The sequence below is a fragment of the Loxodonta africana genome, chromosome 8, assembly GCF_030014295.1.
Source record: "Loxodonta africana isolate mLoxAfr1 chromosome 8, mLoxAfr1.hap2, whole genome shotgun sequence".
NCBI classification, from domain to species: Eukaryota; Metazoa; Chordata; class Mammalia; order Proboscidea; family Elephantidae; genus Loxodonta; species Loxodonta africana.
In genome coordinates this window covers 63,578,755-63,596,851 of record NC_087349.1, presented here as the reverse complement: position 1 = coordinate 63,596,851, position 18,097 = coordinate 63,578,755, and the positions used below count along the sequence as shown (strand labels likewise).

At 39.1% G+C, this 18,097-nt stretch overlaps 1 protein-coding gene across 1 annotated transcript; it reads right to left on the bottom strand.

Moving 5' to 3' along the window:
- Positions 1–431: 431 nt before the first annotated feature.
- Positions 432–5,630, bottom strand: GNG11 (G protein subunit gamma 11). The gene is made up of 2 exons (XM_023544409.2): positions 5,105–5,630; positions 432–865 (listed from the first exon to the last, which is right to left on the bottom strand). Exons 1-2 carry the CDS (start codon positions 5,198–5,200, stop codon positions 740–742), a joined length of 222 nt encoding a protein of 73 aa, XP_023400177.1. The 5' UTR covers positions 5,201–5,630; the 3' UTR covers positions 432–739.
- Positions 5,631–18,097: the final 12,467 nt, after the last annotated feature.

The following is an 18,097-nucleotide window of genomic DNA, read 5'->3' as shown; positions in this document are numbered from 1 at the left end:
GTACCAGCTCCCAAAGCCAGTACTGCCTAGGCCAGGGCACTTCCTGACTCCAACCTAGCCAGCTGGCCCCTTCCCCAAAGGCCACTATCGCAGCAACACTTTGAACAAGGCACTGAATGATGGTAAACCAGGGCAGTGCTAATGCAGACGTGGCTTGGCTTGGCTCCTGACTCAGATAATTTGACTCTGGTCAACATTTTTCTTAGGAATTCTACTCACTCAGTTCCTGATGGTTAAATAAGATCAAACACATTCCAGAAGTCAGAACTTGGCACTGTAAACCTGGTGAGACTTGAAGCAAAGAAAGTTGGATTTGAGACTCGATCTAACAAGCCATTTAATCTTTTGGTACATGTCCCAAACAATCAAAAGGTGATTGGGAGAAATATAAACGCTAACACATGACAAGTGCCTTCTTAAATCACCCACACTTATTTTCCAGAGATAAAATTTTATTTGAGGCATCAAGCAATATACTGAAGAGGTGAGTCGTGCACGAGTAAGGTCCTTACTTCCATAATTGTACATTTGATTCTTTCTGTCCTTTTTCAAAAGGGGTGCAAAGTGAGCAAAGATGAGAAGCACAGAGGCTTTTGTACATAGCCATATCTATCAAGGGCTTAAGAAAGTCTTGTTCAAATTTCATTTTTCCCTTCCTTAAAAGGCATGTTGGTTTCATTTGGAAAAACTAAAACGAACTAACTCTTCCACTGAGAATGACGTGGCTCCCCAGAGTTATTTATGAAATAATGCAGCTGCCTTTTTCTTTAAAGGGATTCTTGTCTTCTGGAATTCCCTTAACCAGGGGATCCTCTCCAGAACGTTCTTCAATATAGTTCTTTATTTCTTCAGAGCATTTAGACACCTTAAAAACAGCAAGAAAAAACAAAAGAAAATGAATTAAGTGAGGGCTGTTCAAAATGTTTATCACCACCTTAAGTGAAGCAGTGAAGCTGATATAACTGGGAGCAAGAAGCATATTTTTTTTTTAAATGACATAGAAATATTAGAGTACAACACATGTATAGTCTACGTAAAATGTATATCTTACTATTGATCAAGGTGAAAAAAGTTTGAAAGTCACTGCATTATACAGATAATCCCCAGCAATCTCTATCCATTATGCCTCATATAATTTCCTGCTTCTGTTAAAATACAGTTATGACGTATGTACACTATTTAAGGAGCCCTGGTGGCAAGTGGTTAAAGCGCTCAGCTGCTAACCAAAGGTCAGCAGTGTTAATCCACCAGCCAGTTTGCAGTAGAAAAGATGTGGCAGTCTGCTTCTGTAAAGATTACAGCCTTGGAGCCCCTGTGGGGCAGTTCTACTCTGTCCTACAGGGTTGCTATCAGTTGGAATCAACTCCACAGCGACAGGTTTATTTATTTTTTTTTTCTGAAGGGGGGCGTTATTCTATTTTGAAGCCCAGGTGGCGCAGTGGTTAAGAGATCAGCTGCTAACCAAAAGGTTGGCAGTTCAAATCTACCAGCTGCTCCTTGGCAACTCTATGCGGGCAGTTCTACTCTGTCCTACAGGGTTGCTATGAGTTAGAATTGATTTGAAGGAAACGGATTGGTTTTACACTATTTTAGGAACTAAAATATATCCCCCTTCCAATTTTCCATGTGAATAAACAGGTGCAGTCATGTTTTGAGGTATGTCTGGCCAAAATGCTCACTTACTATGGGTGTGCACCCTGTTCTGGAATTTCACAAAATGACGGAGCCATCAAAGAAAGCCTGACTCTGGAAAGGGTGGAGCTGCTCAAACTTCCCATCCCGTATCTCTGATCAGAGTTCCTGCCCCCACTGCAGGCAGGCAATGTTTATAGCAAAGATTTATCTGAGCATTCTCGGGCTTATCTAAGACTGTTGTGTTTATGTAATCAGATTAAATACTTTCTGCACTGGAGAAAGGACTGAATCCAAAAAACCAAATCTGTTATCAAGGAGTCAGCTTTGACTCATGGCAACTCCATGTATTACAGAGTAGACCTGCTCCATAGGGTTGAATGGTTTCTTAAAAAGTCTACCTTTAGGAGACAGAATGCAAAAATGAGGGAGAAAAAAGGAAAAGCAAGAGGGACAAAAAGTTTGAATCCACCAGCTGCTCCTTGGAAGCCCTATGGGGCAGCTCTACTCTGTCCTATATGGCCAGTATGAGTTGGAATCAACTCGATGGCAACAGGTTGAGTTTGATTTGGTTTATTAGCAATAATAAATTAGAAGTAAAAATTACAGAAACGCCAATAAAGTTGAATGGCGATCTCTTAAAACAGGGGCATATGTTCTCACTGAATTTGTCATCTGGATTAGTTATCTCTCAAATTTTTTTAATGGTGACCACTAAGATATATTTGCATATGGATCCCATAATGTATACAATTATTTACTTTTGAATAGTAAGTACACATACTATTATGTTACTTACAAAAAAAAAAACTAGAAATTATAAAAGGATGAAATTTTAAACTAAATAAAAATAGAAATTTTAATGCTGTACTCCCACACCTCAAAGGATTATTCTTTACATACCAGTGTGGAGTCCACTGATCTAAAATTTAAAACAAGGGATGTAATTTTATTACTTAAGACAAAATAAAATCTTTTCGAGCACAGTTCTCTCAGATAACATATGCTGTCTAATGTCGCTGGCATTCGTAGTGTGTGCATTCTAAATAAATTCTCAGAAGTAGTGATGCAAGCGTCTATAACCTGGGGTCTTTAGTCAGCCCCAGGGATGCTGGGGGTTAAGGTTCATATTCCGCATATTGTGTCTGTACTTACAGAGGCTTCATTAGACTTTGAAAGAGGCCTGTAACCTTCAAAAGTCAAAAATTACTCCTCTTTTGCATTTCCTTTCATGATCAAAAGGATACATATACTTGTCCAGCAATTAGCTGGAGCAGAATTAGCCTGTGAATTCTGTTTTTGATCTGAGCACTCAGCTCAGACATTAACAATCTCTTAACAGAATAATGGGCCAGTGCATCAGGAGACTCGAGTATCAGTAACTGGCCTATCGTTATCTCCGTGGTTTTACAGAAGGAACTAGTTGGTCTCGCTGGGACTCTGGACTTTGTTTGTTTGTTTTAATCCTTAAAGTTAGGAAGTTAAATAATCCCTAAAACCTAGTTCTTGCCTACCATTAATACTCTGTAATCCGCAGTGCACAATAAAATATGTTTGAATATCATTATTAGGACTTAGATGTCTCTCCCTCCATCCCCTATGGGCATCTCTGAGCCTTGTCTTCCCCTTTGACATATACTTGGCGTTTCCGGAGTTGGAAAGCTGATGTAGCAGGATGTGTCCTAAGGGTGGGGGTAGCTGGCAGGAAGACCACGCTAAAGAACATTCTGTTTCAGTTCCTCAGAGTCAGCTGCACCCAGGGCCCTGCCCAATATCTAATTTGAAATTTAAAATAAGCAGAAGACATTTGTCTTTTTTTTCCTATACGTTCTACACAAGGATACCAAATACGAAGACATTCCAACTTTTCAATAAGGCAATGCTTTATTTCAGTATAGGCAACTCTGTTCAATGTGCAACCCCTAAGGTTCATTGTGTGACAAAATCTAAGTGGTCAATACATGCTATACTGTGAACTTTGCCATCCATGAAATGGGTCTCTCAAGACGTAAAGAAACAGCGTTATTCATTGGGTGCTTGTAACTTTTTTCCCCCTTTAAACACGTTATTTTTAAAGCTACAAAGCCTTCAACATGGATTGAAAGGACAACCCACTCTAAAACCTAGGAAGAGCAGGAATTTGGAAGCAAAAGGTTAAAATTGAGAAAAGAAATGTATAAAAAGTGAACTCAAAAAAGCCTGCATTTTCAAATTATCACACTAAACATGCATTCAGATAACGAGGTTCTCATCATTAAAAGATTTATCCTAGTAACTCCAGCAGAAAGGCTGGTGGGCATATTGACAATACTTGCTTCATTTCCATTGTTTCCTTAATTTTTTTTTTTCTAGTGCTAAACCACAGAGAAATAAAAATTTGTTAGAATTTTTCTTGCTGTGGAGGAAAGATCAGATAATTTCCCTTAAAAAAAAAAAATCTACCCAGCAGTTTATCCCTAGACTACAGGTTGCTTGATTGAGTAAAAAAGAAACAAAAATGATTGTCTTAATGAAGACCCCCATTACCAGTAAGAAACTAAAGTAAAAAAGTTACAGAAACGCCCAACAAATTTCCATGGAGACATATTAATACCAGGGTGTATGCTCTCACTGAATTTGAGATCTACATCAGTGCTCTTGACACATTTTTAATGATTAATAAAAAATATTTTCATATGCACCTCAGTATATGCATAATTATTTACTTAGAAATAAGTACAGATACCGTGTCGTAACATATTATACATATTTACAAAACATAATTACACTAGAAATTATAAAGAGAGGTGATTTACAAATCAACAACAATAGAAATTCTAATGTTTTGTTCCCAACGCCCAGTGGATTGTCCTTACCACTTCACTTTGGAGACACTGACGAAATTCAAGACTACTGAAGTTTAAGACTTCAAAATGTGGTTAAAAAGCATTTCAAAAACCATTCTTTCAGGTAATAAAAAAGATCAAAAAACTAAGTAGCCAACTATCTTTTTCCTGCAACTAAGTTTTTATTTTTTTTTATTGTAGTAAGTATATATATATATATACCCAAACATATATATATATATATAGCAAGACAGCCATTTCAACATGTTTTTACCTGTACAATTCAGGGACATTAATTACGTTCATCATGCTGTGCCATCATCACAAATGAGTTTTTAAAACCAGCTGTCCCTTTTTTTTTTTTTTTTGTCCCATAGAAGGCATGATTTTCTTTTCTTTTTTTTTGCCTGTTTCTCCCATTCTTAGCTGCTTAAATTTTTAAACATTTGGCTTTAAAGTACTTAGCTGATCCTTGCTCTCTCCCGTACCTAAGATTTCTCCACATCAAACATCACTTTCCAGGCATCGCCAAAGCCCTACTTCAGGAGAAGCTGCAGGAGAAAAACGTTATTTGTTTTGCTGCAAACCAGGAGAAGCTGGCCTTGGTTCACTTCAAGAAAGGAAAGATTCTGGAACAATCAACTTACCTGTTGTCTCTGCAACTTGACTTCTTTGCGAAGTTGTTCAACTTCCAGCTTCAGTTTTTCCTTCTCTGGCAAATCTTCAATGTGAAGGGCAGGCATTTTCGCCCTAAGAAATGGGCCCAGGGAGAGCTGGGGAACCCGACCGAGCCGCCGCAAGTGCTGCAAACCACAACGCGTCCCGAAATAAGCGCGGTGCCTCCCACCGCTCCGGCCCGGCCGGCGCAGGACGTGACTGCCTTGCAAACAGTGGTCTCTGGCTCCCCAAGGACTCAAGCTTCCTCTGGGACGTTTGCTTGCGCCGGTTCTTCCCAGAGTCCTAAGATCTTAAAAGCTCTGCTCTTTTTCTAAAGTTTTCACAGCCACGGGAGGCCTGCCCCAAGGGGCCCGTTTCGGGCTCCGTTTGGGTGGACCCTGAGAAGCTTCCCTCTTGGGGACTTCCCCGCAGGGATGCTGGCCGGGGCAGCTCTGGCTCCAGAACCGGCTACGCCTGTGCAGGACACGCCTGGGCTGGGGCCCAAAGGGCTGGGGCTGCTCTAGGCCACTTTCCTGGAGGGACAACAAAAGTTTTATGTCTTGTTCTTTTTTTTTTTTTTTTTCTTTCCCAAATAATCACTTCCTGGTTTTGTTTGTAAAACAAGGAAAAGGAGGACACTACCCAACAGGAAATAACGGCTTTTGACCTCTCCAGCAGTTTTAAAAATATGCGGAATATAACTTTTCTCCAGTTACACAGATATTAATTGTAGTTAGTACGGAAGCTGAAGGACCAAGAGGAAAATGAAACTCAGCTTTAATCTCAGCAATACCCACCAGTGCCTGTTGACATAGTATATCCATTCAGTCTGTTACATGTCTAAAACAGATCTGTAAAGTTTGGGCAAAAAAAAAGCAGAATCAGGGTGTGAGTATTGTTTATAACTTGCACGGTCATTTTCTGTCATTTAATAATTGTCTACACCCTCATTAGCAGAGGTTTTATTCTTTCATCAGGGGAATGTTTTGCCATGATTGGAGGATAAAAAGATAATAGAACACAGAGAGTAGAGATCTTCAAGTTCTTACCAGAAAGAGCCTCTCCACTCACCCTACCCAAAAGGCTCCAGTCATACTTGACACCAAAAATTCTGAATTCCTGGTTCAAGCTTCTTTCTGGATGTAGGCAGTGAATTTACTTAGTATTGGTTTCTCCATCTCTGGAAAGCAATATTCATCTAGCTGGCCCTCTGTAAAGCCAGGAAAAGTGCCGCATTTGAAAAATGTTTACTTACAATATAAGCTTGCCCTTTGTCTATAAGCTAAGACCGCGTTAGTGATGTTGAAAAGACTAAAAGAAAAATAAAAGATGAATGGAAGAACCCTTCCCACTCAGATATTTTTCTTTCTCTCCAGAGATGACTTCCTGCCTATGGAGTCAAATTCAAGTGAAACATGTAAGCATTAACAAAATATTTCAAAGTAATTTTTTTAAAAATAATTTTTATTGTGCTTTAAGTGAAAGTTTACAAATCAAGTCAGTCTGTCACATATAAGCTTATATACACCTTACTCCATACTCCCACTTACTCTCCCCCTAATAAGTCAGCCTGCTCCCTCCTTCCAGTCTCTCCCTTCGTGACGATTTTGTCCGTTTCTAACCCTCTCTACCCTCCCATCTCCCCTCCAGACAGGAGTTGCCAACACAGTCTCAAGCGTCCACCTGATACAAGTAGCTCACTCTTCATCAGCATCTCTCTCCAACCCATTGTACAGTCCCTTCCATGTCTGATGAGTTGTCTTCGGGAATGGTTCCCGTCCTGGGCCAACAGAAGGTTTGGGGACCATGACCCCTGGGATTCCTCTAGTCTCAGTCAGACCATTAAGTCTGGTCTTTTTATGAGAATTTGGGGTCTGCATCTCACTGATCTCCTGCTCCCTCAGGGGTTCTCTGTTGTGCTCCCTGTCAAGGCAGACATCGGTTGTGGCCTGGCACCATCTAGTTCTTTTGGTCTCAGGATGATGTAAGTCTCTGGTTCATGCGGTCCTTCCTGTCTCTTGGGCTCATAGTTATCGTGTGACCTTGGTGTTCTTCATTCTCCTTTGATCCAGGTGGGTTGAGACCAATTGATGCATCTTAGATGGCCGCTTGTTAGCATTTAAGACCCCAGACGCCACACTTCAAAGTGGGATGCAGAATATTTTCATAATAGAATTATTTTGCCAATTGGCTTAGAACTCCTCTTAAGCCATAGTCCCCAAACCCCTGCCCTTGCTCCGCTGGCCTTCGAAGCATTCAGTTTATCCCAGAAACTTCTTTGCTTTTGGTTCAGTCCAGTTGAGCTGACCTTCCGTGTATTGAGTATTGTCCTTCCCCTCACCTAAAGTAGTTCTTATCTACTAACTAATCAGTAAATAACCCTCTCCCACCCTCCCTCCCTCCCCCGCACGTAACCACACAAGTATGTGTTCTTCTCAGTTTATACTATTTCTCAAGATCTTATAATAGTGGTCTTATACAATATTTGTCCTTTTGCCTCTAACTAATTTCGCTCAGCATAATGCCTTCCAGGTTCCTCCATGTTATGAAATGTTTCACAGATTCCTCACTGTTCTTTATCGATGCGTAGTATTCCATTGTGTGAATATACCATAATTTGTTTAACCATTCATCCGTTAATGGACACCCTGGTTGCTTCCAGCTTTTTGCTATTGTATACAGAGCTGCAATAAGCATGGGTGTGCATATATCTGTTCGTGTTCAAAGTAATTTTTACCTGTTGCAGTGGGTTGATTCCAACTCATGGAGACCCACTATGTTATAGAGTAGAACTGCTCCACAGGATTTTCTTAGTTGTACTTTTATGGAAGCAGATGGCCAGGCATTCTTTCCACTGCACTGCTAGGTGGGCTCCAACCCTAACCTTCAGATTAGTAGTAATGTACAAATTGTTTGTCTACCCAGGAAACTTCGACCTCCATAAATTACTCCACATTTTGTAATGAGAAGTTTGCATTATTTCATAGTTCCACAGGCTCCCCCAACTTTTCCAGAATGAATACATTAGAATGAAAAGGTGAGGTACTTAGTAAGTACTCGCAGGTTCTAGTTCCAGCTCTGTCACTGGCCATCACAGGAAAAATAATTTTTCTGGGTGTCGGTTTTCTAATTTGTAAAATGTGTGGTAGAGACAGGGGAGAGAGAAGAATCAGCGAAGATATATTGTATCTCTAATTGTATTTACGACGGCACTGGGTTTTGGGTAATTGTATTTATGTAACTATATATGATAAATCACTTTCACAAAGAAAAATGTTTAGAGACTTTTTTTTTGGTGTTTGGAATACCACACATTCCAAGAGCTCCCAGACTCTAAGAACTTAGATCTTTATCTGCCAAAACCTTCTCTGTTAGGAAGCAGTATGCCAAGACAAAAACCCCTCTATCTCTCCAGAACTGGTGCCTTTTTATGAATTCTCATTGTTTAAATTAAAAAGTTGGTTAAAAAGAGCTTAAATAAATTACTGACAGTAGTTAATTTGAATGTGGCCTAAATTAAATTTGTTTAGCATTTCAGTTAAATGAGTTAGTTATGTAAATTAATTTGAATATATCTGTTCCAAATTATAAAAATAGAATTATTTTGGCCTGGAAATTCTTTCCCTGTGAAATCATCTAGTCATATTCAGTGATAAATATTTATAAATCCATATTGGTTGTTTAATTTTTCCACAATATTAGGAGATTTAAATTAGAAATTAAATACATTAGTTTACTTTTTTTTTTTTTTGGTTTTCATTCTTATTAAAGTAATTCACATGCTATACCTTATTAAGTAAATTGATTAAACTAAAATGAATTAGGAAGTGATGAAATCTAGTAACCACACAGCATTCTGAATAACATTTTGTTGTTGTTGCTTGGTTTTAAATGTTAAAATGATTGGGAAACTCTTTTTTTTTTTAACGAAAGGGTCTGTAGCCCCTGTCCTGAGGCATTGTATTTACCTCACAGGGAACAACCATTTTAAGCAAGTTCTTTTTTTTTTTAATTGTGATTTAGATGAAGGTTAACAGAGTATATTCGTTTTCATTAAACAATTAATACACATATTGTTTTGGGACATTGGCTGCCTATCCCACAAATTGTCAACACTGTCCCCTTCTTGACCTTAGGTTCCCCATTACCAGTTTTCCTGTCAGCTCCTGCCTTCTCATCCTTGCCCCTGGGCTGGTGTGCTCCTTTAAAAAAAAAAAAAAACTCTCTGTTTTATGGGCCTGTCTAATCTTTGGTCAAAGGGGTTTCCCCAGTCTCTGTCAAACCAGTAAGTCTAATCTGTTCTTGTGAGTCTGAATTTTGTTCTACATTTTTCTCCAGCTCTGTCCAGACCCTTGTATTCCATTGTGTGTATGTACCATAAGTTGTTTATCTACTCATCTGTTAATGGACACTGAGATTGTTTCCATCTTTTTGCTGTTGTGAATATTGTTGCAATGAACATGGGTGTGCACATGTCTATTAGTGTGACAGCTCTTATTTCTCTAGGATATATTCCTAGGAGTGGTATTGCTGGATCATATGGTATTTCTATTTCTAGCTTTTTAAGAAAGAGCCATATCATTTTCCAAAATGGTTCTACCATTTTGCATTCCCACCAGCAACGCATAAGAGTTCCAGTCTCCCCACAGCCTCTGCAACATTTGCTATTTTCTGTTTTTTTTATTTGTGCCAGTAATGTTGGGGTAAGATGGTATCTCATTATCATTTTGATTAGCATTTTTCTGATGGCTGGTGATCTCCAGCATTTCCTCATGTGTCTGTTAGTCACCTGAATATCTTCTTTGGGGAAGTGTCTGTTCATTTCTTTTGCCCATTTTTTAATTGGATTATTTGTCTTTTTGTTGTAGAGATGTCGGATTTCCCTATAAAAACCCAAAAACCCATTGCCATCGAGTCGATTCTGACTCATAGCGACCCTATTGGACAGAGTAGAACTGCCCCATAGAGTTTCCAAGGAGCACCTGGTGGATTCAAACTGCCGATCTTTTGGTTAGCTGCCATAGCACTTAACCACTACCCTACCAGGGTTTCTGGATTTCCCTATAGATTCTAGAAAAATTAGAACTTGTTTGGAATTGTCACAGCTGAAAAATTTTTCCCAGTCTGTAGCTTCTCTTTTTACTCTTTTGGTGAAGTCTTTTGATGAATCTTTCTATTACTTCCACTGTTTAATTTTTAGAAGATCCAAGTTATCTGGCTTATCTTCTGGTTTTGTGTATCGTTAGTTATGGCTTGTGTCCTGTTAAAGCCAGGGCCTCTAGCTTTGACCCTATTTTTTCTTCTATGATCTTTATAGTTTTTTGATTTGTATTTAGGTCTTTGATGCATTTTGAATCAGGTGTGAGGTATGGGTCCTGTTTCATTTTTTTATAGTTGGACATCCAGTTTTGCCAGTACCATTTGTTAAAAAGACTGTCTTTTCTCCATTTAATGGACTCTGGGCCTTTGTCAAACATCAGGTGACAGCAGGTGGATGAATTTACATCTGGGTTCTAGACTCTGTCTCATTGGTCAATGTGTCTGTCATTGTACCAGTACCAGGCTGTTTTGACTGCTGTAGCTGTATAGTAGGTTCTGAGGTCAGGTAGTACAAGTCCTCCTACTTTATTCTTCTTCATTAGTGTTTTACTTATCTGGTGCCTCTTCCCTTGCCCTATAAGTTAGTGATTAATTTTCCCATCTTGTTAAAGAATGCTGTTGGTATTTGGATTGGGATTGCACTGTGTTTGTATACTGCTTTCGGTAGAATTGTCATTTTCACAATGTTGAGTATACCTATCCATGAACATTGTATGTTTTTCCATTTATGTATGTCTTTCTTGGTTTCTTGTAGTAGTGTTTTTATAGTTTTCTTTGTGTAGATCTTTTACATCCTAAAAAATAAATTTTTTTTTTTTTTTTACAGTCTAGGTTAGATTTATTCCTAAGTATTTTATTTTTTAAAATGGTATTGCTTCCCTGGTTTCCTTTTCGAAGTTCTCTTTATTGGTGTATAGGAATCCAACTGATTTTTGTATGTTTATCTTGTACCCTGCTACTCTGCTGAATCTTTCTATTATTTCCAGTAGTTTTCTCGTGGAGTCTTTTGGATTCTGTATGTATAGTATCATATCATCTGCAAATGGGGGCAGTTTTACTTCTTCCTTACCAATATGGATGCCCTTTATTTCTTTTTCTTACCTTATTGCTTTAGCTAGGACTTCCAGCACAATGTTAAATAGGAGTGATGATAAAGGGCATTCTTGTCTGTTCCCAGGGGGAATGTTTTCAGCTTTTTTCCATTAAGAACAATGTTGGCAGGTTGATTTTGTATAAAGATGCCTTCTATTATGTTGAGGAATTTTGGGGTTTTTTTACCCTTTTTTTTTTAAATCAGGAATGGGTGTTAGACTTTATCAAATGCCTTTTCTGTGTCAATTGAGATTACCATATGATTCTTTTTTTTTGTTTATTTATGTGGTGGATTACATGGATTGATTTTCTAATGTTGAGCCATCCTTGCATAGCTGGTATGAATCCCACTTGACAGGGTGTATTCTTTTTTTTTTATAAGACGCTGAATTCTCTTGGCTAGAACTTTGGGAATTTTTGCACCTACATTCATGAGAGATATTGGTCTGTATTTTCTTTTTTTGTGGTGTCTTTGACTGGTTTTGCTATCAGGGTTATGCTGGCTTCATAGAATGAATTTGGAAGTATTCCTTCCTTTTCTATGTTCTGAAATAGTTTGAGTAGTACTGGTGCAAGCGCCTCGCTGAATGTTTGGTAGAATTCTCCAGTGAGGCCATCTGGGCCAGGGCTTTTTTTGTTGGGAGTTTTTTTTTTTTCTTTTTCTTAATGACCTTTCCAATATCATCTCTTGTATGGGTCTGTTCAGATTTTTTACCTCAGTTTGTGTTAGTTTAGATAGGTAGTGTGTTTCCAGAAATTTGTCCATTTCCTCTAGGTTTTCAAATTTGTTGGAATGTAGTTTTTCATAGTACACTGTTATAATCCCTTTTATTCCAGTTGAGTCTCTTGTGATGTTCCCCATTTCATTTCTTATTTGGGTTATTTTTGTCCTCTCTTGTTTTTCTTTTGTCAGTTTAGCCAGTGGTTTGTTGATTTTGTTGATTCTTTCAAAGAACCACCTTTTGGTTTTGTTGATTCTTTCTATTGTTTTTCTGTTCTCTCTTTCACTTATTTCTGCTCTGATTTTTATTATTTCCTTTTTTCTGGTGGCTGTAGACCTCTTTTGCAGTTCTCTATTTCTTTTAGTTGTATAGCTAATGTTTTGATTTGGTCCCTTCTTTTTTGATGCATGCATCTATTGCTATAAATTTACCTCTAAGCACTGCCTTAGCTGTGTCCCAAAGGCTTTGGTATTATATGTTTTCATTCTAGGAATTTTTTAATTCCATTCTTTATTTCTTCTATTGCGCAGTGGTTTGAAGCAAGGTGTTATTCAGTTACCATGTATTTGAGTTTTTTTCTTTGCTCTCCCTGTTATTAATTTCTACTTTGATGGCATTGTGATCAGAGAAGATGCTTTGTATTATCTCAGTGTTTTGGATTTTGTTGAGGGTTTGTTTGTGGCTTAAGGTGTGTTCTATTCTAGAGAACATTCCATGTGTGTTAGAAAAGAATGTGTACTTTGCTCTTGTTGGGTGGATGTTCTATATATGTCTGTGAAGTCAAGTTGGTTGATTGTGGCTTTTAGATCTTTTGTATCTTTGCTGAGTTCTTATCTAGATTTTCTGTCTTTTATCAAGAGTGATGTGTTGAAGCCTCCTACTATTATTGTGGAACTGTCAATTTCTCTTTTTAGCATTGTTAAAGTTTGTTTTATGTGTTTGGAGTCCTGTCATTGGGTGCGTAGATATTTATTACGATTAATTTTTGTGGTGGATTGTTCCTTTAATGATTAAATAATGTCCTCCCTTGTCTTTTATTGTGGATTTTGTTTTAAAGTCTCTTTTATCTGCTCTTTTTTGGTTGCGTTTGCTTGATATATTTTTTTCCATCCTTTGATTTTTAATGTATTTAAGTCTTTGTTTCTAAGGTCTGTCTCTTGTAGACAGCATATTGATGGGTCCTTTTTTTTTTTTTTTTAAATCTATTCTGTCTCTGTGTGGGTGTATTTAAGCCATTTATGTTCAGTGTGATTATTGACAGGTATGAGTTTATTGCTGTCATTTTGTAGTGCTTTTTTTGTGGTGCTGACGTTTTCTTTGTTCCTCCTACTGTTCTGTGTGAATTCCTTTTGTTTGTGGGTTTTTTTTCCATTTCTTTTGTTTTTGTAGATTTTGTGTTTACTAAGACTTTGTGTTTTTCTTCTTTATTTTGATGAATAGGTTTGTTAAATTTGTTTGTGGTTACCTGGAAATTTACCCTGTCTTCCTAAGTTTGAGCCAATTTTTTATTGCTTGATATCACCTTGACTTCCTCTCCATTTGAAAGTTCTATACCTACACCATATATTTCCTCTTTTATTGTTTTGAAGTTTTTGTCATTTGCAGATTGACCTTTCTGGTTCCCTGTTGCAAATCATTTAGTTTTGTTTTATTCTTGAGAATTCATTACCTAGGTTTGTATCTGGTTGATGCTGTCCTGTGTCCTAGATTCAGTTTGTTATCTGATGTTGTTTGTTCTCTAACCAAATGACTCCCTTTAATAATTCTTGTAAATTTGGTTCATCTTGTAAATTTCTGTTTATCTGAAAATGCCCCAATTTCACCATCATATTTAAGCAAGAGTTTTGCAGGATGTATTATTCTTGGTTGGCAATTTTTTTTTTCTTTCAGAGTTTTATGCCATCCCATTACCTTCTCGCCTGAAGGGTTTCTTCTGAATAATCAGAGCTTACTCTTATTTTTTCCACTTTGCATGTGACTGTTTTCTAGACCTGCTCTCAGGATTCTTTCTTTGTCTTCAGTCTTAGTGAGTGATTATGATATATCTTGGTAATTTTCTTTTGGGGTCTATCTGATACGGGGTTCATTGAGCTTCATGGATGGTCAGTTTTTTCATCTTTCATGATATTAGGGAAGTTTTCTATCAGCAAATCTTCAATGATCCTGTCTGTGTTTTCCATTTTCTCCCCCTGTTCTGGAACTCTGATCACATGCAAATTTTTGCTTTTGATTGTGGCTCACATTGTTCTCTGGATTTCTTCATTTTTCTTCATTCTTTTCTCTGATTTTCCTCAAAATGGTATCCAAGGATTTGTCTTCAGTTTTGCTGATCCTGTCTTCCAATGTTTCAAATTTGTTCCTCAAACCTTGTATACAACTGTCCATTTCTGAAATCTTGTTGTTTATCTTTTGGATTTCTAATTGCTCTTTTTGTATGATTTCTAGTTCATGTTTTGTTCCTGTGTTAATTTCCTGAATTTTTCCATTGCTTTGTCTATTTTTTCCCTGATTTGGTCTATTTTTTCATTATTTTTGTCTTGCTTTCCTTCATCTCTTGGAGAGCCCTGAATATTAGAGTTTTGAATTCCCTGTTAGGTAGTTCCAGTGCCTTTTCTTCTACCAGAAGGTCATCTGATGTTTCATTTTGGTCACTTTCTGGAGCCATCCTGTCCTGTTTTTTTCTATATGTTTTGATGTTGTCTGCTGTCTTCAGGACATTCAGGAATTATTTTCTTCATAGATTTGTTTTATCCTGCTTTTTTGTTTTATTTGGGTGTGTCTTACAGATGGGTTGGGTGTGCTTTGTTACTTGCTGGTCTGTGGGCACAATACATCTCACCACCTTTTCCAAGTGGGCAGGGCTGGTCGCTCAGCTATGGTGCAGCAGGGCAGCTCCAAAGGGGGGTGGAAGGGGCTGGTATGGGTTGTTTGCAGCAAGTACTGGGGCTAATGGGGAAGAGCCAGGAGGCAATGCAGGGTGGGGTCCATTATTCTGTGCCATTGCCAGTGGGGAGGCACAGTGCAGATAGGCGGGGGGCTGGTAAAGGTATTGATGTGTGGAGCTAAGTAAGTGAGAGAAACAGAAGCAAAAAGAAAAGTAAACAAAATGGCCGTATAATATGATTCGACTTGTGGGGGCAGTGCAGACCTAGTAATGCAGTGTGCTGGTGGCTCTCTAGTTGAGCAGTGTGACTCAGCCTGTCAAGAAAGGGCATGAGTGGTCCACAGGGCTAGGTGGGCAGTAGAAAGGAAAGGAAAGAAGGGAAAGATAGAGAAAAAAACAAAAAGAAAAAACAAACAAAACAGCAACAACAAAAATAAATATGGTGCTGGGAGAGCTCACCATTGGGGCTGGGCAGAATTGGGGTGGTGGCAAGCTGATGTCTCTCTCACTGGGCAATTAGCATGGCTGGTCAGGAAAGGGTAGAGCCAGCACGGGGGCCTGATGGGAGAGAGAAGGAAAAGGGAGAAGGGGAAAGATAAATAAAAATAATAAATAGAGCACTGAGGGAGCTGGCCTGTGGGGGCAGCACAGACCCAGTGAGGCCACGTGTCAGAGTCTAGCCAAGCAGTACAGCACAATGCGTTAAGAAGGGGAGGGCAGCACATGAGGTTAGGTGGGTGGGAGAAAGGAAAGGAAGGAAGGGAGGGAAGAGAAACAATAACAACAACAACAAAAGAGAAAGCAAAAACAAACAAAATGGCACTGAAGGAGCCTGCAAGAGGGGGTGGTGCAGACACGGGGAGGCAGTGTACCAGTGGATCTCTAGCCGAGTGGTGTGGCACAGCCTGTCAAGAAGGGGAGGGGATGGCAGTCGAGGCTAGCTGGGTGGGAGAAAGGAAATGAAGGAAGGAAGAGAGAGAGAAGAAACAAACAAAAAATGGCACTGAAGGTGTCTGTCGGTGGGGTGGTGCTGACATAGGGAGACTGTGTGCCAGTGGCCCTCTAGTCCAGCAGTATGGCACAGCCCATCAAGACCGGATGGCACATAGGTTAACTGGTCATGAGAAAGGAAAGGAAGGGAGAGAGAGAGAGAGATGAAACTGAGAAAAAATATGGAGCTGAAGGAGGCTGCCAGTGGGGGAGGCACAGATCCAGGGATGCCGTGTGTCGGTGGCTCTCTAGACGAGCACTGTGGCACAGCAGGTCAAGAAGGGGTGGGAACGGCATTCAGTGCTAGCTGGGCAGGAGAAAGGAAAGGAAGGAAAGGAGAGAGAGATAAGAAATGAAAAGAAAAAAATGGTACTGAGGGAGCCTGCCTGTGGGGTGGGGCAGAACAGGGGAGGTAGTGGGCCAGTGGCTGTCTAGCCAAGTGGTATGGCAGAGTCCATCAAGAAGGGGAGCGGATGGCACATGGGGCTAGCTGAGCAGGAGAAAGGAAAGGAAGCAAGAGAGAGAGAAGAAACAAACAAAAAAAAGCCAAAAAAAAAAAGAACAAACAAAAAATAGTGCTGAAGGAGCCAGCCTGGTGGGGGAGGGAGGGTGGTGAGGTAGACCTGGGCAGCAGTGAGCTGTTGTCTCTTTGGCCAAGTAACCATGGCCCGTTGGAAAGCTGGGGAGGCCGTGTAGAGGGAAAAAGTGTTGGCGGGTGGGAAAGCGTGTAACCCTGGTTATGGGGTGCTCTATTTTGTGCTGGAAGCCATGAAGTTGCCTTCCCATACTCCCTGTCCAACAATCTTGGTGGCTGAGGTCCCAGATGGTGAATTTGTGCTGTGTTAGCTGGTAGGAGGCCATCATTCTGTAGCTTTCCTCATTCTCTCTTCTCTGTCAGTTTCTTATTCCATTTGGTGCTTGATCCAGTTCTTTATCCCTTTATTTGGTGCTTGGGGTTCTAGGATTGACATTTGTATCTGTTTTACTGAGTTTTTCGGGTCTTTGTCGTAGAGAGACAACATGATGCTTCTGCACCATGTTATCTCCATCTCCCATTTTAAGCAAATTCTTGTGTATTCTTGAAGAAATATTTTATCAGCAAAACTTTTTAATAAACAATTTTTTAAATCCGTATTAGGACCAAACCAGCTGCCATCTAGTCCACTTGTGTGTGTCAGAGTAGAACTATGCTCCACAGGGTTTTCGATAGCTGTGATCTTTCACCAGGCCTTTCTTCCAAGCGGTCTCTGGATGAACTTGAACTGCCACCAACCCTTTGTTTAGCAGCTGAGAATTTAACCATTTACACTGCCCAGGGCTCCTAAATCCATATAAAACCAAAGCCAAATCCATTGCCATTGAGTCAATTCTAACTCAGAGCAACCGTATAGGATAGAGTAGAACTGCCCTATAGAATTTCCAGGGAGCACCTGGTAGATTCAAACTGCTGACATTTTGGTTAGCAGCTGTAGCACTTAACCACTACACCATCTGGGTTTCCAAATCCATAGTAGATGTGCTCAAATATAGTGTTAGCTTTTTATTAACATTTTATATAGTGCCCCAATAAAAGTTATTTTGCAAAATAGTGTGTGTTAGGAACCATTCTTCAGTGAAAATAACAGGTATAACCAGTTTCCATTAAAAAAAAAAAAAACCCACTGCCATTGAGTCCATTAGCCCACTGTTTTTTGACAAATGTTTTAAAGAAACCTGCTTAAGAAAATTAACCATGCAAATATTTTCACTTTTATGCTATAAAGGATTAATGGCTATGAAATATATAGCTTGGCATGTAAAAAAGGAAAAACAAGTTTTTGACCTTTTCTGATATGGTAAGTATGTTGTTGAAAATCCACATGAGAAAAACTCTATAAGAAAATATCGAAGTTGATTCAATACTAACTTGAACTCAGAAAAGACCTAGGTTGTGGTCTTAGTTTATGTTGTAATTTTGGCAAGACATACATTCTCTCTGCTTCCATTTTATTGGGCTAAATAAACTAGGTTGCCTCCCAAATTCTGTTTTTTTTTTTTTTAAAAAATGTACAAAGCAAAAGGTGACAGTTTATGGTCACTATGTGCCTGCTTTTTTATGTGCCTGCGATACCTTTTCTAGATGGAGGTAATGTAAAGTCACAGAATAATCTGTGTCTGATGCTCTGTTACCTTAACAACTGCTTTAATTCCTGTTA

Coding starts and splice junctions, on each gene's coding strand:
- GNG11 (XM_023544409.2), bottom strand. CDS start 5,200: ATGCCTGCCCTTCACATTGAAGATTTGCCAGAGAAGGAAAAACTGAAG. Junction 866..5,104: donor TCAAGTTGCAGAGACAACAG/GTAAGTTGATTG, acceptor GCTGTTTTTAAG/GTGTCTAAATGCTCTGAAGA.